General features: G+C 39.7%; 1 protein-coding gene across 1 annotated transcript in view; it reads right to left on the bottom strand.

Annotated features, from left to right (window-relative positions):
* Positions 1 to 660: 660 nt before the first annotated feature.
* The window catches only part of MCEE (methylmalonyl-CoA epimerase), a 40,302-nt gene continuing 17,963 nt past the window's right edge, over positions 661 to 22,999 (bottom strand). The window contains exon 3 of the mRNA XM_004482622.3: positions 661 to 1,116. Coding sequence (XP_004482679.1) covers positions 964 to 1,116 — 153 coding nt within the window. The 3' untranslated portion in view covers positions 661 to 963. The remainder of the gene's footprint in view (positions 1,117 to 22,999) is intronic.

Here is a 22,999-nt window from a genome sequence, read left to right as displayed (position 1 = left end):
ACCCAGCCCTGTGTGACCATCATCTGACTCTATCCGTTCTGCTCCTATTCCATTCTAGTCTATTCTAGAGTCTGACCAAAAACCCGACATGCCTCCTTCTTTTTCACTCACTCATGTACTGTTTTGTAAGTATTTACATTTACGTCACACTGCACTTTTTCCAACTAGACTATCAGCTTCTCAGCAGTTGGCTTCAGTTTGAATCCTCCCCTAGGATTTGCTGTGATGTTGGGCACCTAAGTGATAAATAACTCTATAAAATGACTGCCTTCTCCCTGTCTACTTATTAAAATTATATATTATTTTAAAATAATAATAATTTGTGTATTTATGTGCCTGTTAGAACATGCAGCAAGTGTTCCACAGCACGTTCTATTCATACATCCAGCAGTAGCCCCCAAACGCCCTGTCCCTAAAGTACATGTTATAAAAATCAGTTTTCTAGAAGAGCAAACCTTTTGAGGTCAAACTCCTTAACATTAAACAGTTTGGTCTAGAAAACTTGGCCCAAGCAACCTGAAAAACAGCTTTGCCCCAAATATTTTATTGTTGGCTGTCCTTATATAATTTGTGTACCTATCCCATCACATGCGGACACACACACACACACACACACACACCTCCTTTCACACAGGAGACATATTGTATTCAATCACCACATTTCAGAACAGGAATAATTTATTTCTATGAATGTAATTTTTAAAATAATGCTAAGTATTTAGTAATCAAGGTTTCTCCAAATCAGAGGAAAAATCCATAGTAATCAACAAATGTTTGTGTGTGTTAGACACATACATACATACACTTATTATTCATTAATATTTTAATCTCTTCTGTCATTCACTTCTTAACTTTGAACTCTGAAGTGATGGCAGCAGCCCAAGACTCAATGCCATAGTAAGTGTTGATGGTACTTTGAGAGGATTCTTCAGCTCAGTGAATTCAGCTGCTGCTGAACGGAAGTCAGGCTTGCTCCATCTCCACGAGGACCCCACCGCAGTCCTTAGGGTGGAGGAAGATGACTGGTTTCCCATGTGCCCCTATTCTGACCTCTTCGCTTAGAACACGAATCTTCTTTTTTTTCAAATCCATCATGGCTGCATTTATATCATCCACCTTGAGAAAAGGAAATAAAGAAAAACACAAGTCAGATCTTGAACACACTGAGTTACAGGATTTTGAGTCTTAGAAGAAACGGTGAGGGCTCCTATAGTCTAGCTCCTCTACCTCTGGGCAGGACCATTGAACCATCACAAAAAATAAGCCTAAACCTTCAGAGAATGAAAAGTTGTTGAAATTTCCTAGGTGAGCAACTGCAAAGTTTAAGAATTTTCACCGTTATTAAATGCTCCCCATTATAATGTAAATTATTCATGCTATGCTTTACATTTTCTTCTAGCAGCATTAGTTGGAGATACTGGGCAAATTGGCTCTTGCTGAGAGCACTGAATTCCTCATGAGGCCTACTGTATAAACTGGCTGAAGACTGAAATGAAGTAACAGGTGAGAAGGCCTTGGCACAGTTCATGGCACACAGTATGTGTTCGACACATATGAGGGCGAGCTCCTCTGATTTCCAGACCGCCCCCTCAGCCCTCAAATTATCATCGCTAAGACTGGAACTTCATATAAGTGAAAATCACTGTTAACCTGGCGCAAAAATGTTTTTCTCAGTCCCCCAAAATCCAAATTTGTATAATTTTGCAACCCTCTTCTAAATCTTTTCTGTATTCTTCATACTTTTTGGCAGTCTAGGAAAGGAGCAAATACGTCTCTATGTACCTAATGGAGAAACTGATCTTCCTCTATTTGGAACGTCACCTGCTTAGACTGACAACCCAGAAAATGGACAAAAAACCGTGATATGAACGACCACATTCTAAGGCAGCTATAAAACATCCTGGAGTGCATGGGCTGATGGTATTCCAAACACTGTAAAAAGCCGAGAATAACAACACCCATGTGACCAACATATAGATTTAATAAACTTTAATATTTATACACCCTTATTTAAGAGAGCCAAGCATTGTAAAAGTGGTCCAACAACTGACGAGGATACGAAATATTACAAGAACATGCTGCTTCTTCACTCACTGTGCCCTCTCCTTGGTGGAACTCTCGGTGTGTGTGAGTTTAAACCACCACTGCATCAGGAGCCAGGCCCAGGCTGCGGCCCCGCTCGTGTCTCTCATCTAAGCCTGTGGCTGTCCAGTCTCATTGTCCTGAGAATAGCAGGACTCTCTTCCTGAAGGTTTATGGTTTTGTATCTGAATAGAATGGGTTTCATTCTATTGAATTTGACCTTTTTCTATTTTCCCCAATGTTGCTCTAAATTCTGTCTTTCCATTTTAAAATAGTTCTAATACCATACAGTGCATGAAAATTCAAACATAAAGTTCAAAACCCACTTCCCTCTCCAGAGGTAACCACTGATGTCTGCTCTTCCAAGCCTCTCAAAAATATATTTCTGATCATTACATATGAACCTAGAATAAAAGTTCTAAATATGAAGTCTTCTATGCATTATGTGTATTTGCTTTTTCACTATGTCTTTGCAATTTTTCACTCAGGATGTATAGATTCACTCCTTTTAACCTTCTCCAGAGTGTCCCAAGTAAGCACTGAAGACGCACAAAGCTGACCCACTCACCCCAGCGACACCATTAGCCTCTAGGAAGGGAACCGGCTCTCCTACCTGGGAGCGCTACGCGGCCTCCCCTGGCTTCAGTGCCAAAGGAGAGCATGCTAACAGGGTTCATGGACAAGTTTCCACTGGAGCTTGAGGGCACATGAACACAGGGACCAGTGCAGGTGAAAACTATGAACGCAAAATCAAAAGACATGACACACAGATCACAATGCGCCAACAAAATGGGAGTGAAAGAAGAGACAAGATGGAGGGTCAGCAGCAGTATTTAAAGAGGTTAACTTATAATTCTCCAAGGGTGAAGAAGACAAAGTCTACCTGACAGCCAAGAAGGACAGATAAAGAGAAAGTGACACCTTTAGATGTGACAGTGAAACTGAATATCGTCAGAATATCATCAAAGAGACTGAGAAAATGTTAAGAGCTCTCAGAGAGAAACAATGGATTGCCTGCAACGGAACCAACAGCAAATTTTCAGTAGTAGCAACAGACCAGAAGATGATGGAGTAATGTCATCAAGGTGAAGTAAAATTACCTCCATCTAGAATTTTAAACTAGCTCAACTGTCATCTAAAACTCTTGCTTATATAAAACAAATGCCTAAGTAACAACAGTCTTAAAAGATAATATCCAATTGCAATGTGTGCACATAATTGGGATTTTAATTCAAACAAAGCATAAAAAGGAAAGTTATGATAAATATGGGACAATCAGAAATGTGGATATCTTCTAAATAGTTGATATGAGGAGATTCCTGTTTTGTGTTAGGTGTATTACAGCATTGTGTAAATATGTAAAATATATATACACACGTACTGAAATATTTATAGATGAAATTACATGATGTCTGGGAATGGCTTCAAATTGAATTCAAGAAGAGGGAAAGGTGGTAGAGGAAGTATACATGAAACAAGATTATCCATGAATTGGTAATTACTGAAGTTGGTTTAGATACATTAAGTTCATTGTATTATTCTGTCTATTTTTGCTTTTGCTTAGAATTTTCTGCAAGCTGAAAAAAGTTAAGGCTAATTAATAAGCAAATAGAAATAAGACATATGGACTGAAAAATACCAGGGGAAGAAGGAATATAAAAAATTTTCTCAATCTAATAGAAGGCTAAGACAGGGAAAAAAGCAAAGAAACAAATGATAAAAAGAAGATACTTTATAATATGATAGAAAATACATTTAAGTACATTAATAGTCATCGTAAATGGAAATATATTAAATTTATGAATGAAAAATAAAATTACCAGGCTGAAAATAATTTATAAAAACTATTTGCTACTTGGAAGGGACATATCTAAACAGCAACAACAAAAATGAACTATATGTTCCTTGAAGGAGATACACCCACACAGAAGGAGTAAAAGTAGAAGATGGAAACAGGTATATAGGCAAATATAAACCAAAATAAAGTTGACATGGTGTCTTAGTCTGCCACAGGGCTACTGATGCAAGGTACCAGAAATGGGTTGGCTTTTATAAAGGAGATTTTATTTAGGGTAAAATCTTACAGTTCTGAGGCCATGAAATGTCCACATCAAGGCACCATCAGAGGTGCTTTCTCACCAAAGTGAGCTGCCACGTGGTGAAGCAAGGTGGCCACTGATCTCTGCTGAGATCTCTGCCTTCCTTTCTAGAATCTACTATCTCCCGGAGCTCGCTGTGGACAGCCAGGCACAGGGTTTGTCTCCTTCCAGCCTCCCCTCTCCGTCTGGCTGCTCTGCCTTCTTCCTGAGCTCAGCTGTGAGCTGTCAGGCACAGGGCTGGTCTCTTCAGCACTGAGCTGCTCCACGGGCCCAGCCTTTTGGGGGCTTTGTGCTTAAGCTTCAACTGCTAATGATCCTCGAGTGCTTTCTCACATGGCAGGGTGAGAAACAGTGGCTTCTTTCTCTGCATGTCTCTGTGTCTGTTTATAACAGACTCAACAAGAGGGTGGAGACCCAAGCTGGCTCCGGTCTCACTGACCCGTGCAATCAAAAGCGCTAAATCGGTCTTATCAAGTAATCTAATCAAAGGCCCCTTAACTGAATCCAGTGCAATCAAAGGAACCCACACCCGCAATCAAAGGAACCCACACCCACAAGCATGGACTAGTTTTAGAACATAATCTTTTCCTGGGGTTCACAAAATTCAAACTGTCATACCTAACAATATCAGAAAGAACAGATTTTCTTATGAAATACATTAACAGGGATAAAAACAGAGACAACCTAAGAATAAAATGAACAATCCACCAAGCTGATAAAAAACCCTTGCATTTGAATATACGAATAGTAATGCCCTGTAAAACAAGCAGATCGAACACGCATAGCTCTCAGTATCTGAAACAGATCAAGCAGACAAGAGATTATGAAGGATAAAGAATATTTAAACCATAAAATAAAATACATTTGTAAGCAGGTATAGATATGAAGATAATGCACTGCACCCAACAAAGGACAGAAAAGGGTATTAAAAGATAGTGCAGATTACAGGATCCAGCACACAGGCAAAAATAAAAATAGGAAGGTGAAAGCAGGAAAGAGGAAGGGTAGAAAGAAACTCAAATACATCAGCAATTAGTAAATGCAAGGATTATATACTCAGTTAAAATAAGGTTGTCAGACTAGATAAAAAGACAACATCTAACCATAGCTAACATATCTAAAACAAGGATACAGAAAGGTTGAAAATAAAAAGACAGCATTCAGGACAAATATTGCATGAGCTCATGTATATGAAATAATTGGAATATGCAAATTAATAGCCAGAAATTAGAATGCAGGTTACCAGGGCTGGGCAGGGGTTGGGAATGGGGCCATAATGCTTAACTGGTTACAGAGCTTGTGTTTGGGGTGATGTGAAAAGTTCATAATAAGATGGTGGTGATGAGAATACAACACTGTGGATATAATTACACTGAATTATACATTTGAAAGAGAATTAAATGGTAAATTTTAGGCTATCCATTTGTAACCAAAATAAACCAAAACACACAGAACCGAACAAAACAAAGAGTGAACCCTTCTGAAAATTATGGGCTACAGCTAATAGTATAATTATAGTAATATTGTTTCTTCAATTTTAACAAAGCTACTGCACAAATGCAAAATGTTAATCATCGGGAAAACTGTGTAGGGGTGTTGGTGTAGGGAACATGATACTTTTTGCATGATTTTTTCTGTAAAATTACAATTGCTTAAATAAAAAAATTTTTTAAGGATAGCATTCAAATACTAACTATAGGACAGCTATATTAACAACTTATAAAATTGCTTTAGAGAAAGACACGGGACTCTTCTCTTCCAGGAAAACAGGTACAGAACAGGAAGAAACAGCGTGGAAAAAAAAATCAGCTGCACACTGCACAGAAGAGAGAGTCTAAAAGAAAAGAATCATGATAGCAAAATTGTGAGTTACAAGTGGCAGGTGCCGGCATCCTCCCTAACCCTATAGACACTTTTGAATTCTCAAGCCTTGGGGACCAGTGGCTACAGACAAAGGGGGCCCCAGGGCTCCACGTTCCCAGGAAAGGGAGAGAGAGAGATGCAGCCTAAGGGTGACTCAGCTTCTGACCCACACATTTGGTTTGCCGTGTCCCGTGAGCCCTTCCAGGCTGGGGCTATGTCTTTGTGTGCCTTGGAAGATGGCAAGTGGACGAAGAGATCTGAACCTCTCATCTCCCTCTCTTCTAACCGGGACTAGTTGTTGAGGACACAGAGGGGAGTGGAATTACTTCCTACAGGGGAAAAGGGAGGGAGATGCCAACAAAGGCTGGAGAACTGTTCCTGAGAAAGTTTGAATTACGGGCTCTTGGCCTCTAGGCAGGATCTCCATCACCCTGATCCAGTCTGTGTGCAGCAAACACGCCCCAACTGGACACTGAGCTGCGAGCTGCCAGAGAGCGCTGTCTGCTGGCAGTCCAAGGAAGTGCATGTGAGGAAATTTAAAGTAAGAGGTTTTGCAGCCTTTACACTCTCCCTACCCAAGGCCCTAGGAAGAGGGCCTGCCACCCATTCCTGGGTCCAGAGCCAAGATTTGAGCAACTAACAAGGATAATCCTAAAGACCCAGAACAGGTTGAACAAAGAATCAAAGAGCAGCAGTAACACACTGCCTCCTGCCACTATGTGGGGAAAAAATTGAGCATCTGAGTAAACTACCATCCTAATCAGATGCCTAGACATCAGCAAAAAATTATAAGCCATACTAAGAAAATTTTTTAAATGACCCAAGAAAAGGAAAATATCAAAGCCCCAGAGGAGACATAGGATTTGAGAAAACTAATCAACAAGGTTTATACAAATCTCCTAAGTTGAATCAATGAATTGAAGGACGAAATGGATAAAGAGATAAAGAACATCAAGCAGACACTGAGTGAACACAAAGAATTTGAAAACCTGAATAGAAAAGTAACAGAGCTCATGGGAATGAAAGACACATTAGAGGCATACAACAGCAGACCTGAAATGACAGAAGAAAAGAACAAGTGATGCAGACGACAAAAGAGCTGAAATTGAAGAGAGGAAAGAACAGAAAGAGAAAAAAATGGAAAAAAATGAGCAGGGGCTCAGGTAACTGAATAAAATGAAATGCAACAACACACATGTCATGGGAGTTCCATAAGGAGAAGAGAAGGGAAAAGGGGCAGAAAGAGTATTTAAGGAATTAATAGCTGGAAACTTCCCAACTCTCACAAAAGAACTTACATGGCCAAGAAGTGCAGCATACCCCAATCAGAATAAATCCAAACAGATTTACTCCAAGACACATACTACTCAGAATGTCAAAAATAAAGAGAAAATTCTGAGAGCAGCAAGGGAGAAGCAAACCATCACATATGAGGGATACCCAGTAAGACTTAGTGTGAATTTCTCGTCAGAGATCATGGAGGCGAGAAGACAGGGGCATGGTAAAAATTAGGATACTGAAAGAAAAAATTGCCAACTGAGAATTCTTTATCCAGTAAAACTGTTCTTCAAATATGAAGGTGAATATAAAATATTCACAAACAAACAGAAACTAAGAGAGTTTGCAAAAAAGAATCCACCTTTGGAGGAAATATTCAAGGAAGTCTTACAGCTTGAAAGAAAAAGACAGGAGAGAGAAGGGTGGAGGGGATAACAGAAGAAAGAATAGCAGAAAGAACAGCCAGAAGAGTAAAGAGATGGACAAAAATAAGATATGACATAGGAAAAAAACCAAAGAATACCATGATAGAAATAAATAAGGCATTTACAGTAATATTGCTGAGTGTGAATGGATTAAATTCACCAATCAAAAGTTAAAGGCTGACAGAATGGGTTAAAAACATAAGCCATCCATATGCTGCCTACAAGAAACTCACATTAGATTCAGGGATACAAACCAGCTGAAAGTGAAAGGTTGGAAAAAGATATTCCACACAAACAGTAACTGAAATAGAGCAGGGGTAGCTATACTAATATCGGAAAAAACAGACTTTAAAGGCAAACAGGTTATAAGAGATACAGGATATTATATATTAATAAAAGGAACAATCCACCAGGAAGATATAATAGTCACAAATATCTATGCACCTAACCAAGGTACCCCTAAATACTTGAGGAAAACTCTGGCAAAAGTGAAGGTAGAAATAGACATCTCTACAATAATTACTGGAGACTTTAACACATCACTCACATCGTTAGATAGAAATAGACTGAAGATCAACAAGGAAAGAGAGAACTTGAACAATATGATAAAAAAGTTAGACCTAACAGGCATATACAGAACACTGAACCCAAACCCAGGTTATACATTTTTCTCAAATGCCCATGGATCCTTCCCCAAGATAGACCACATGTCACAATGTAGGCGACAGCGCACTGACACAATAAGATGATACAACGAGATGACAAAACTAGGTGACGCAACAAAGAGATATGAGAAAACACAATGAGAGACACAACAAGAGGGTAGCAGTGGTGGCTCAAGCCAATGGGTGACTCCCTCCCACGTTAGGTCCCAGGTTTGGTTCTGGTGCCACCTAAAAAGAAGACGAGCACACAATGAATGGAATGAAAGAGCAGACAGTGAGAGCAAACAATGGGGTGGTAGGGTGTGAGGCTGAAATAAATAAATAAAACAAATCTTTTTTTTTTTTAAATATTTATTTATTATTATTATTTTTTAATTACATTAAAAAAAATATATGAGGTCCCATTCAACCCCACCGCCCCCGCCCCCCACTCCCCCCACAGCAACACTCTCTCCCATCATCGTGATACATCCATTACACCTGGTAAAAACAAATCTTTAAAAAATTATAATAGACAGGAAACAGGTAAATTCACAAATGAGCGGAGGTTGAGCAACACATTCCTAAATAATCAGTGGGTCAAAGAAGAAATTGTAATGAAATTAGTGAATATATTGAGAATGAAAACGAGAATACAACTTGCAGTCCTGAGAGGAAATTCATAGCCCTAAATGCTTATATTAAAAAAGAAAAAAGAGCTAAAATCAAAGATCAAAGCAAACAGCAGGAAAGACATAATAAAGATTAGAGCAGAAATAAAAGAAATTGAGACTTAAAAAAAAATAGAGAAAATCAACAAAACTAAAAGCTGTTTGAGAAGATCCATAAAATTGACAGACCCTTAGCTAAATTAAAAAAGAAAGAGAGAAGATGCAAATCCAGTAAATAAAAAATAACAGGGGCATGACTGACCTCAAAGAAATAAAATGGATCATAAGAGGATATTATGAAAAACTGTATGCCAACAAACTAGACAACCTATATGAAATGGGCAAATTCCTAGAAAGGCACAAACAACTGATGCTACAAGAAATGCAAGAACTTAACAAACCAATCACATTTAAAGGGATTGAATCTGTCTTCAAAAATCTTCCAGCAAAGAAAAGTCTAGAATCAGATGGCTCCACAGGTGAATTTTACCAAGCATTTCAAGAAGAATTAACACCAATCCTGCCTAAACTCTTGCAAAAAACTGAAGAGGAGGGAAAATTACCCAACAGATTTTATGATGCCAACATTACCCTAATACCAAAGAGATAAAGACACTACAAGAAAAGAAAATTACAGACCTATCTCTCTAATGAACGTAGATGCAAAAATTCGCAACAAAATTCTTGTAAATCGAATCCAACAGCATATCAAAAGATTTATACATCATGCCCAAGAGGAATTTATTCTTGGTATGCAGGGGTAGTTCAACACAAGAAAATCAATTAATGTACTACAACACATTAACAAATTTAAGAAAAAAACCCCACATGATCATCTCTATTGATGTGGAAAAGGCATTCCACAAAATCCAGCATCCTTGCTTGATAAAAATACTTCAAAAGATAGTAATAAAAAACAATCTCTCAATATGATAAAGGGCATGTATGAGAGAACCACAGCCAACATCATACTCTATGGGGAAAGGTTGACAGTTTTCCCCCTAATAACTAGAACGTAAGGATGTGTTCTAACTGCTACCACTGTTATTCGACATTGTGCTAGAAGTTTTAGCTAGAGCAATAAGAAAAAAAAAAAAAGACATCCTAATTGGAAAAGAGGAATGAAAACTATTTGTTGATGATAGGATCCTATATTTAGAAAACTCTGAAATGTCTACGCAAAGCTACTTTAGCTAATAAATGAGTTCAGCAAAGTGGCAGGCTATAAGATCAACATGCAAAAACTCAGTAATGTTTCTGTACACTAATACTGAACAATCTGAGGAGGAAATCAGGGGAAAAAATTCCATTTACAATGGCAGCAAAAAGACTCAAACACCTAGGAACCAATTTAACCAAAGAATTACAGGACCCTAGGGGAGAAGCGGCAATCCCCCAGGTGCAACGGTAAGAACCAGGAAGGAAAGAGGGTCCAACAGTGGGCTCCTGATACTAATGGCTATGCTTGTGAGCCTATACACCTGCAATAAGAACAAGGCCTAGAGCAGCATTGTGCCTGGGAGTTTCCTCCTGACAGCCTTCATGTTACTCAAATGTGGCCACTCTCACAGCCAAACTCAGCATGTAGATGCAGTGCATTCCCCCCAGCGTGGGACATGACACCCGGGGATTTGCCTCCCTGGCACCGAGGGATCACTACCAAATACCAGCTGAAGATGCAACTAGAAAATGACCTTGAATTAAAGGTTCAATGTGGATCAGCAGAATATCCCTGTCTACCCATAATAATATGACTTTAAAATGCTGTTTGACCTAATGTAAGGGGGAAATGGAAAGGAGAAATGAGTTTATATGGCTACGAGTCTCTAAAAAAAGAGTCTGGAGGTTGTCAGAAGGATTGCCCTTATGCACAACTGAGCAGAGTCTAAGAGACAGATAAAGTAGATACAACCCCAGGTATTGGTTCTTTTGAGGGATAAAGAGACCCACGGGTTCTATGGTCATGGCAGATGGGGTTCACTGCCATATCAGATGGCCCTTCTTTGGAGCTGGTGTTTCTGCGTGATGGAACTGGACTCAGATAGGATCTCTCTTCACAAGACTTTCATGCTACTTTACTGGAATTGTAGTTGTGCTGGGGTTTAAGATATATTTAGGGGATTTGAATCTCTGGACTGACAATATGATAGCCAGGCCCTGAGCCTCAACAGACTTCAGCTCCTACACTCTGATTTATTGGACTTACCCTACTCAGTTAACATGGAGTTGACGAAGGTCAACCACCACACCATGGAGCCTAGAGTGCCTACAACTGAAAGCAGGAGGATTGCATCCAGTATCCATGTGGAATCTAAGCCCCCACTTGACATAGATGTGCAATGGACACAACCAATCCAATGTCCACAGAGAAAATGTGGCATTAGTGTGGGAAGGGTGGCCATGGTGGCTGCTGGGTGCGGGGAATGGGAGGAAGAGATGAGATGGGGAGGCGTTTTCGGGACTTGGAGTTGTCCTGGGTGGTGCTTCACGGACAACTACGGGACATTGTAGACCCCCCCGGGGCCCACTGGATGGAACGTGGTGGGAGAGTGTGGGCTATGATGTGGACCATTGACTATGGGGTGCAGCAATGCCCAGAGATGTACTTACTAGGTGCAATGGATATGTCATGATGATGGGAGAGAGTGTTGCAGTGGGGGGAGTGGGGGGTGGGGGTGGTGGGGTTGAATGGGACCTCGTCTTTTTTTTTTTTTAAAGATTTATTTATTTATTTAATTCCCCCCCCTCCCCTGGTTGTCTGTTCTTGGTGTCTATTTGCTGTGTCTTGTTTCTTTGTCCGTTTCTGTTGTCGTCAGCGGCACGGGAAGTGTGGGCGGCGCCATTCCTGGGCAGGCTGCTCTTTCTTTTCACGCTGGGCGGCTTTCTTCACGGGCGCACTCCTTGCGCATGGGGCTCTCCCACGCGGGGGACACCCTTGCGTGGCACGGCACTCCTTGCGTGCATCAGAGCTGTGCATGGCCAGCTCCACACGGGTCAAGGAGGCCCGGGGTTTGAACCGCGGACCTCCCATATGGTAGACGGACGCCCTAACCACTGGGCCAAAGTCCGTTTCCCACGTATTTTTTTAATGTAATATTTTTTTAAAAAATGAATAAAAAAAAGGCACACATACATATGCAAAAAATAAAATAAAATAAAATAAAATGCAAATGCATGAAAAGTAAAAAAAAAAAAAAAAAAAAATTACAGGACCTATATGCAGAAAACTATAAAACAACACTAAAGAAATCAGTGCAGACCTGAACAGAGGGAAGACATTTCGTGTTCCTGCACTGGAAGAGCAAACACTGTGAAGATGTCGATCCTACCCAAACTGATGTATAAATTCAATGCAATACCAGTCAAAAATAGTCTACTTTACAGAAATAGCAAAGACAACTTACCAAATTCATTTTGAAGGGAAAGTACACCCAAATAGCCAAAAGCACTCTAAAAAAGTAGAGTGATATGGGAGGAATTTCTCTGCCTGACTGTGAAACATATTACAAAGCTACAGTGGTCAAAACAGCATGGTATTGGGAAGCAAATTTGGTTCAACAGATAGAGTATCCACCTACCACATGGGAGGTCCAGGGTTTAAACCCAGAGCCTCCTGACCCATGTGATGAGCTGGCCCACACACAGTGCTGATGCATGCAAGGAGTGCCATGCCACGCAGGGGTGTCTCCTTTGTAGGGGAGCCCTACGTGCAAGGAGCACACCCCGTAAGGAGAGCCACCCAGCGTGAAAAAAGCACAGCCTGCCCAGGAGTGTCACCGCACACACAGAGAGCTGACGCAGCAAGATGACGAACAAAAAGAGATACAGATTCCTGGTGCCGCTGACAAGAATCCAAGTGGACACAGAAGAACATACAGCGAATGGACACAGAGAGCAGACAACAGGTGGGGGGGAAGGGGAGAGAAATAAATAAAAAAAATAAAAAATCTTAAAAAAAAATAAAGACGTCAATTCCACTCCAACTGATATAGATTTGATGCAATCCTGATAAAAATTCTACCAGCGTTTTTTTTTGTCATTGAAAACACGATTATAAAATTTATTTGAAAGGGTAAGGGGTCTTGAATAGCCAGAAATATCTTAAAAAGGAAGAGCTAACCCTCATCTCCAGACTTTAAATTATATTACCTAGCTATAGTAGTAAAAACAGCATGGAACTGGCATAAAGACAGACACATAGACCAATGGAACCAAATTCATGGTTCAGATACATACCCTCACATGTATGATCAAGTGATTTTTGACAAGTCTGTCAAACCCACAGAGCTCAGGCAGAACAGTCCATTCAACAAATGGTGCTGAAAGAACTGGATATCCACAGCCAAAAGATATCCAAAAATTAACTCAAAATGGATCAAAAACCAAAATATAAAAGCAAGAACCATAAAGCTTCTAGAAAAAATTGTAGGAAAATACCTTCAAGCCCTGGTGGTAGGTGGTGGATTCTTAAAGGAGATAAGAGGAGGACTGAGATAGACTACTGAAGTTTAATGTATGTAGAAGTTTTAATTAGGTTTAATGTAAAAGTATGGAAATGCACCATTTTCCTTAGAAACCAAACTAATGTATGTTAATACTACAAGAGGTCACTATCAGAGGAAAACCCACGATGTCAAGTGAAAGAAACCAGACACAAAGTACTACATATTGTATGATTCCACTCATATAAAATGTAAATATAAATCAGTTTATAAACATAAAACTAGATTCGTGGTTATGTAATCACCACGTATGCTAAGGGGTGTGGAGTTTTTCTTTTTAAAGAAATTGTTCTAAAATCTTCTGTGGTGATGAATGCATAACATGGTGATTATATGAAAAGCCATTGATGACATTCTTTGGATAGATCATATGGTTTATGAACATATCTTAATAAAACTGCTTAAAAATAAATAAATGTGCAAAAAAAGCCAGAAATAGCAACTATGCATGGCCGGGGAAGCGTACCGAGATTAAGAGGTGAAGAATTTTGTTTGTTCTTCTGTTTGTTTTTTAATTATTGAAATAATGAAAATGCTGTAATAATGCCTGAAGTGATGAATGTACAGCTATGTGCATTATTACATGATTTACCAAATACCACTGATTTGTACAACTTTGGATAAATTGCATGCTTGATTATTTATCAATAAAATAGATTTGTTTAATAAAATGCTTTAAAAGTCATAAGGTTACCAGAGATGTTTTTATAAAAGGATAAAAAGACCAATTCACTAGGATGATACAACAATTCTAAAGTCACATGATGTTAATAAACAAGTATCAAAGTATATCCAGCAAAAATTTAGAGAGGTACATGGAAAAAGAAGACAAATCCTCTTACACAATAGGCTATTTTAATAGCCTTTTTCAGTAACTGATAGAAAGGAACACAAAAAAATTAGAAATAATAGATAACCTGTGAAAAACACATTAACTAGTCTATTTTATGGATATATAGACAATATATAATATCTACAGAATTACTTTCAGACACACATTTACAAAAACTGATTATATATTGGCCATAAAACAATTCCTGAAAATTCCAAAGGACTAACATCATACAGATTATATTCTTTTATCACAATGCCTTTAAGCTAGAAAGCAACAACAAATGGATATTTAGAAACCCCCAAATGTTTAGAAAACAAGAACTATACTTCATGAAAATTTGAACACATTTATACACCTCATATGTGTGCCCAGGTGAACCTCCTCCCATGTATCCCCCATGTATCCCCCACACCAATGATCCTCCCCCACCATAGATGTAACCCTTCTGTGATCCACAACCTTTTAAAAAATGAAGTCAATAAAACAGCCAAATACAATTAATAAGAAAATGAAATAACAATAGTTTTAAAAATAAGAAATAAAATTCAAAAATAACTTGAAAAGACAAATAAATATTTGCGATACAAAAGAATGAAAAAATATATACAAAGTTTTTTTGACATTTTTCCTTTCATCACTGTAAGATCTGTTGTCCTGCATATATAGTGCTAACCAGTGATATTTTCTTCCATTTATTCTGCCAGTGTCTTACTTTTTTCATTTTCTCTCCAAAGAAGTTTTAGGTTACAGAAAAGTCATATACTGAATACAGGAGACCCCATATACTCAACATCTTCCCTCCCTTCCCCCTTCTGCTATTAATAACATTGTATATGTGGATGGTACGTTTGTTACAACCAATGTACAAATATTGAAACATAGCTACTAACCATGGTCAATGGTTTACATTGTCTCGGTGGGTGGAGATGCACAGAATAACCAAAAGAATATCGAATTCCCATCCTGGGGAGCTCTGCCACATTCTCCAATGGGACAGCAAGGATTCCGAGTACGAATGACAGACCCTTGATATTGATGACTGTGCTTATGAATCTTTACTCCTGAAACTGAAATAGACTAGTATTTTAGGGTGCCTAAGACTTACCTGAGAGCCTCCTTGTTGCTCAAATGTGGCCTCTCTCTAAGCCAAACTCAGCATATAAATACATTACCTTTCCCCCAGTGTGGGACATGACTCCCAGGGATGAGTCTCCAAGGGATTACTACCAAGCACCAACAAGCAATGCAACTGCAAAAAGACCCTGACCAAAAGGGGGAAAAGGTAAAGATAAATGGGTTTATATGGCTAAGAGACTTCAGAGTGAGTTGGGAGGTCATTTCAGAGCTTATGCACATCTCAGCAGAATCTCACTGACTGCCAAAGTAGATACCACCCCAAATAGCAGGGCTCCTGAGGGCTCTGGAGACATCCAGTCACTATAGTCAAGGCAATAGCTCAGGAGTTAGGTGCCTTGCCAGTGGGTCCTACTTTGGAATTTACACCCCCCAGTGTGACAGAGTTGGACTCAGTTGTGGTTTCCTAGACATGATTCTTCTGTCCTTCTATCTGAATCTATAATTAGTACTAGAGTTGGAAGGTGTACATCCAAGAGACTTAAATCTTTTGGCTGTCCAGTACCTCCGGGCCCTGAATCTCAACGGACTTGCAACACCTATTCTTTAGTTCATTGGTCTCACCCAGGACAACTAACAAGGAGGTGATGATGGACAACCACCATACCAAGGAACCAAGAGAGTCTACAAGTACAAGCAAGAGTCCCATCCATTGACCATACGGGATCGAAGCCCCCTCTCAATTAGAGGTGGAATGGACATTACCATTCCAGAATCCTCAGGATTGGGGGACATTCAACTACTGACTTACTGTGAGTCTATCAATGGAAGAAATTACGTCTGGATGTGGAGGCAGTAGCCACTGGAGGTTCTAGGGCAGGGAGAGGGAAAAAGAGATGTGATACAGGGGCATTCTCAGGACTTGGGAATTGTCCTGAATGATTGCAAAGACAGAGAGAGGCCATTATATATCTCACCATAACCTACAGAATTGGGTGGGAGAGAGTGTAAATTGCATTAAAAACTGTTATCCACGACAATGTTCCAAAATGTGTTTATCAATTGCAATGAATGTACCACACTAATGAGGGATATTGCTAATGTGGAAAAGTGTGGGAGAAACATGGAGTGGAGCATGTGGGAATCGCCTATACTTTTTAAAATTTTTTTTCTTTATTTTTTTAATATTACATTAAAAAAATATGAGGTCTCCATATACCCCCCACCCCCCTCACCCCACTACTCCCCCCATAACAACAATCTCCTCCATCATCATGAGACATTCATTGCATTTGGTGAATACATCTCTGAACACCACTGCACCTTATGGTCAATGGTACACATCACAGCCCACACTCTCCCATGTTCCACCCAGTGGGCCATGGGAGGACATATACAATGTCTGGTAACTGTCCCTGCAGCACCACCCAGGACAACTCCAAGTCCCGAAAACACCTCCATATCTCATCTCTTCCTCCCAATCCCTACCCCCAGCAGCCACCATGGCCACTTTCTCCACACCAATGCCACATTTTCTTTGATTACTAATCACAATAGTTCATGACTAGATTATCAGTAAGTCCACTCTAATCCATACTCTATTCCTCCATCCTGTGGACCTTGGAATGGTTATGTCCTGAATCAAGGGGGAAATGGAAAGGACAAATGAGTTTATATGGCTATGAGTCTCCAAAAAGAGCCGGGAGGTTATCAGAGGGGTTGCCCTTATGCACACCTCAGCAGAGACCCAGAGACAGATAAAGTAGATACAACCCCGGGTATTGGTTCTTCTGAGGCTACAGAGACCCACAGGTTCTATGGTCATGGCAGATGGAGTTCAGTGCCATGTCAGTTGGCCCTACTTTGGAGTTTGTGTTTCTGTGTGATAGAGCTGGACTCAGATGCGATCTTTGTTCACAAGCCTCTCCTGTTACTTTTATCGGAACTGTAGTTGGTGCTGGGGTTTAATGTATACCCAGGGGACCTGAATCTCTGGACTGACCATGTGATAGCCAGGCCCTGAGCCTTAACAGACTTGCAACTCCTACACTCTGGTTTATTGGACTTAACCCACTCAGCTAACATGGAGGTGAAGAAGGTCAACCACCACACCATGGAGCCAAGAGTGCCTACAGCTGAAAGCAGGAGGATTGCATCCAGCATCCACATAGAATCTAAGCCCACTACACTTTTTAAGTAACATTTATGTAATCTAAGCATCTTGGAAAAAATAAAAACTAAAAAAAGAGAACTATACTTCAAAATTATCCATAGGCCAAGGAAAAAAATAACAGCAGTCACGAAAATATTTTTAATTGAACCACAGTGAAAATTCTAAATAGGAAAATGTTGGAGGTGTAGCTAAAGGAAGACTTAGGGAGAATATGTAATAATACACGTTTGTTAGAAAAGAAGAAATCCAAAAAACCAGTGAGTTAAGCATCCATCTCCATTCTAAGAAAAAAACAATAAAATCCCAAAAAGGTAGAAAGAAAAGAATAAAGATAGAAACTAATGAAATAGAGAAATACAGTAATAATGTAAAAGATGATCCTTTCAAAAAAGGCTAATAAAATTGACAAATATATGGTAAGATGGAACAAGAAGAAAGGACAGATATATTATGTCGAATGAGAAAAGGCACATCATTACAGATGCTACAAACAAAAAATGATAAAGATATTATAAAACAATATTCTATCAAAGGATTTGAAAGTATGTGACATGAACAAATTCCTAGAGAAAATATAACTTCTTAAAATGAACTCAAACAGAAAAAAATATATTGAAAACTCTAAATTTTAAGGAAAATGAATCAGTAGTTTGAAGTCTTCCTAACAAAACCCGCAGGAGAGAAAGCTTCAATACCAAGATCTATTAAACAGTCTAGGAACAAGTACTCCCAATTATACAGAGAAAAAGTGGGAACACTCCTTGTTGAGTACTGAATCATGTCCCCCAGGAGGCATGTTCAGGTCCCATCCCTGGTCCTGTGGGTGTGAGCCCATTCGTAAATAGAACCTTTGAAGACGTTATTAGTTAATGGGTGCTCAAACTGAATGGGGGGCCTTAATCCAATAAGGTTCAAGTCCTTATAAGAAAAGCAGAAAGAGAAAGCATGGGGAGGAGCCAGGAGCTGGAAGTCAACGGAATGTGGAGAGAAGACATAGAAGGTGCCACCTTGTACAATGCACTTGACCAAAGAGCCGAGCCCAAGTACTTCAGCCAGCCAGACACCAACCCCAGGAGGAAGGGCCTTCTGGCTCTGAAACCCTGAGCCAGCAGAGTCCTGTTAAACCAATCCATTGTATGGCATTTCTTCTAGCAGGCAGGAAATGAAAGCACTCCTCAACTCTAGCAGACCCTTGACATCAAAATCAAACACTAGATAGGACCTCATCAAAATTTAAAACTCAATAATAAAACGACAAAGAAACCAATTAAAAATGGGCAAAAGACTTGACTAGTCATTTCTCAAAAGAGGACAGATACACAAATAGCCAATAACATGTGAAAGGATGCAGGTCATTAGCCGTCAGGGAAATGCACATCAAAGCCACAGTGAGATACCATTTCACACCTATTACCTAGAACAGCTGTTTATTATTAAAATGGGGGGTGAGTGTTAGAGTGAATGAGAATTTGGAGAAATAGGAACACTCGTATATTTTTGGTGGGAATGTAAAATGGAGCAGCCACTGTGGAAGAGTTCGGCAGTTCCTCAAAATGTTAAGTAAAGAATTAGCATGTGACCCAGTCTATCAGTCAGCCAAAGGGGTGCTGACACAAAGTCCCAGAAATCTGTTGACTTTTGTAAAGGGTGTTTATTTGGGGTAGAAACTTACCCTCACAAGGCCACAGAGCTTAAGTTACTTCCCTCATCCAAGCCTGTTGCCCGTGTTGGAGCAAGATGGCTGCCGGGCTCCGCGGTCAGCTCCTTCCCACCTCGGCTGTAGGCTGGCATGAGGCTCGTCTCTCTTCCGGGGGCTCACCTCTTTCCAGGCTCAGCTGCTCTTCTCTCTCCACAAGGCAAGCTGTGAACTATCAGGTGAACAGCTCGTCTCTCTCCCCAGGGCTCCAGAGTCAAAATAAAACTCTGTGTTCTCCTTCTCCCTGTATTTTCTTCCTTTTCTTTGATTGAGCATCCGTTTATACATGGGGGCAGGGAGCAGGGACTCAAACCGAGCCGCCCTAACGATGTCATCAATAAAAGGCCTAATCTTGATTTAATAAAGGAAAAGTGAAACCTCTGAAACTAATACAATCTAATATACCCGGAGGAACAGGCCAGTTTACAAACACAATTCAATATCTACTATTGGGATTCATAAATACCAAACTACCACACCCAGCAATTCCATTTCTGTTACACATCCAAAAGAATTAAAAGCAGGGACTTGAACAGATATTTACACACTGACGTTCTTAGCAGCATTATTCACAATAGCTAAAGGATGGAAGCAATCCAAGTGTTCATCAACTGATGAATGGATAAATAAAATGTGGCATATATGTGCAGTGGAATATTATTCTGCATTAAAAAGGAAGTTCTGTTCTTGTGACAACGTGGATGAAACTTTTTTCAACAACCTTGAAAACTTTTTTTTCCTTCACTTGCTTTTGTTTTTGTGTAACATCTAAGAAATCACTGCCCAACACAAGGGCCTGAAGATGCTTCCCTATGTTTTCTTCCAGGAGTTTTTTTAGTTTTGGTTTTAATATTTAGGTCTTTGAGTTCTTTTGAGGTAACTGTGGCATATGATGTAGGTCCACTTTCACTCTTTTGCACATGGCTCTCAGCTCTTGAAGCGCCACTTGCTGAAGAGACCACTCTTTTCCCCTAAGGAGATTTGGCACTCTTGTCAAAAACTGGTTGGTCATAACTGTGAGGATTTGTTTCTAAATTCCCAGTCAATCTCATTGTTCTGAACATCTGTGCTGCTACCACACAGTTTAGATTACTGCAGCTCTGTGTAGCAATATCATTTATGAATTCCAAAATTAGATACTGGATTGTGTTTGTAATTGCTCTGTTCCTCTGGGTACATTAGATTGCTTTCTCACCAAGTCAGCTCCCTGTGTTGCAATGAGCTGGCCGCTGGCCTCTGCCTGGCCTCGCCTTTCCTCTAGGCTTCCGGTCCTCTCTCTCCTGGTGAGGGCTCGCCTCTCAGGGCTTCTTCTCTCTCCTGGCATAGGGCTCACGTGTTTTTTTTGGATTTTATATATCAGTCTTGCCTCTCTTCCCAAAGTCAGGCAAATGACTCATCTCTCCCCGAACCTTTGGGATAAAAAATGACAAGGGTCTTTCCTCTTCTGTGTGCCTTCTTGAGTGAGTGCCCGTTTATATCAGCCCACCAAGCGGGCAGGGACTCAACCTGAGGCACACCCTACTGTGGTCGAATCAGAGCCCTAATCTTAACAGGTACCTTCATCAAGAGCCCCTCAACTGAATCCAGTATAATCACATCATACCCTGAATAGATTAGTTTACAAACATAGTCTTTCTCTTTTTAGGATTCATAAGTAATCTCAAACTGCCACATCAACCAATTTTAACATTTTGCTATTTTTTCCCTCCCACCCTCCATCCATCCATCTTCTGAAAATTTCAGAACATTTTATATTCCTTGAACATATACATTCCAGGTACGTTTCCTGCAAACAAGGATATCTGCTTATGCAATCACCAAACAGCAGAAGATCACATTAACAGAAGTTAAAAATTCTCTACAGAGTTTCAACCAGCAAATTTGAGCTAGCAGAAGAATTAGTGAACTTGAAGATTAGAAAATTGAAATAATCCAGTCTGAGGAGCAGAGAGAGTAAAGACTGGAAAAGAGTGAACAGACCATGAAGAATCTGTGGGGCTCCACCAAGTGTACAAATACATGTCTTGTGGGGGTACCAGAAAGAGAAGGGAGAGAAAGGGAGCGAGAGAACATTCAAAGAAATGATGATAGAACTTCCCAAATTTAACAACAACAACAAAAAAAACATGCATGTATACATCCAAGGTGCTCAATGAAGTCTAAACAGGATAAACTCAAATAGACCCATACTGTGCCACGTTAGAATTTCTTGAACTTGAACCCTGCACTTAAGATGACTGCTGACACAACAAGATGATGAACAAGAGACATGGGGAGGAAAAACATAATGAGAGACACAACAAAACAGGGAGCAGATGTGGCTCAAGTGATTAGGCACCTCCCTCCCACATTGGAGGTCCCGGGTTTGGCTCCCAGTGCCTCAAAGGAAAACAAGGAAAATGAACAGACACAGCAAGTGAAAAACAACAAGGGGGTGGGGCGAAATAAACAAATAGGCAAGTTTATTAGGGTTCTCCAGGGAAACAGAACCAACAGGAGATAATGTGTGTGTGTGTGTATATATAGAGAGTACGCAATCATTATGAGATTTACTGTAGGAATGGATTGTAGGCAGAGGATACTATGAACAACTGTACACCAACTAGGCAATGTAGACAAAATGGACAAATTCCTAGAAATAAATGAACAACCTACACTGACCCTAGAAGAAACAGAAGACCTCAACAAACAAATCACAAGTCAAGAGATTGAAACAGTCATCAAAATCCTCCTTAAGAGGAAAAGCCCAGGATCAGACAGCTTCACAGGTGAATTCTACCAATCATTCAAAGATCTAATACCGATCTTGCTCAGGCACTTTAAAAAAACTGAACAGGAAGGAATGCTACCAAACTCACTCTATGAAGCCAACAGCACCCTAATACCAAAACCAGATAAAAATACTACCAAAAAAGAACATTACAGACCAATTTCTCTAATGAATATAGATGAAAAATCCTCAACAAAATACATGTAAACTGAATCCAAAGCACATTAGAAGAATCATATGCCACAATCAAATGGGTTTTATTCCAGGTATGCAAGGGTGGTTGAACACAATTAGTTCATTAAACCACATTAATAAATTGAAGAAGAAAAATCACATGAGCCTCCTGACTGATGCAGAAAAAGCATTTGACAAAATACAGCATCCTTTCTTGATAAAAACACTCGAAAGGATAGGAATAGAAGGAAGTTTTCTCAATATGGTAAAGCACATATATGAAAAACTTACAGCTAGCATTGTACTCAATGGTCAAAGAAAGATTTCCCACTGAGATCAGGAACAAGACAAGGATGCCCACTGTCACCACTGTTACTCAATATCGTGCCAGAGTTCTAACTAGAGCAATTAAGCTATACAAAGAAATAAAAGGCATCCAAATAGGAAAGAAGTAAAACTGTCACTATTCACTGATATGATCCTATCTAGAAAATCCTGAAAAATCCACAACAAAGCTACTAGAACTAAAAGATAAGCTCAGCAAAGTGGTGGAATAGAAGGCTAGTATGCAAAAATCAGTAACGTTTCTAAACACTACCAATGAGCAATCTAAGGAGGAATTCAGAAAAAAAATTCCATTTATAAAGCAACTAAAGCAATGAAATATTTAGGAACAAACTTAACTAAGGAAATAAAGACCTGTATTCAGAAAA

This window comes from Dasypus novemcinctus, chromosome 3, assembly GCF_030445035.2.
Source record: "Dasypus novemcinctus isolate mDasNov1 chromosome 3, mDasNov1.1.hap2, whole genome shotgun sequence".
Classification (NCBI taxonomy): domain Eukaryota; kingdom Metazoa; phylum Chordata; class Mammalia; order Cingulata; family Dasypodidae; genus Dasypus; species Dasypus novemcinctus.
This window is presented reverse-complemented; position numbering and strand designations above follow the sequence as displayed.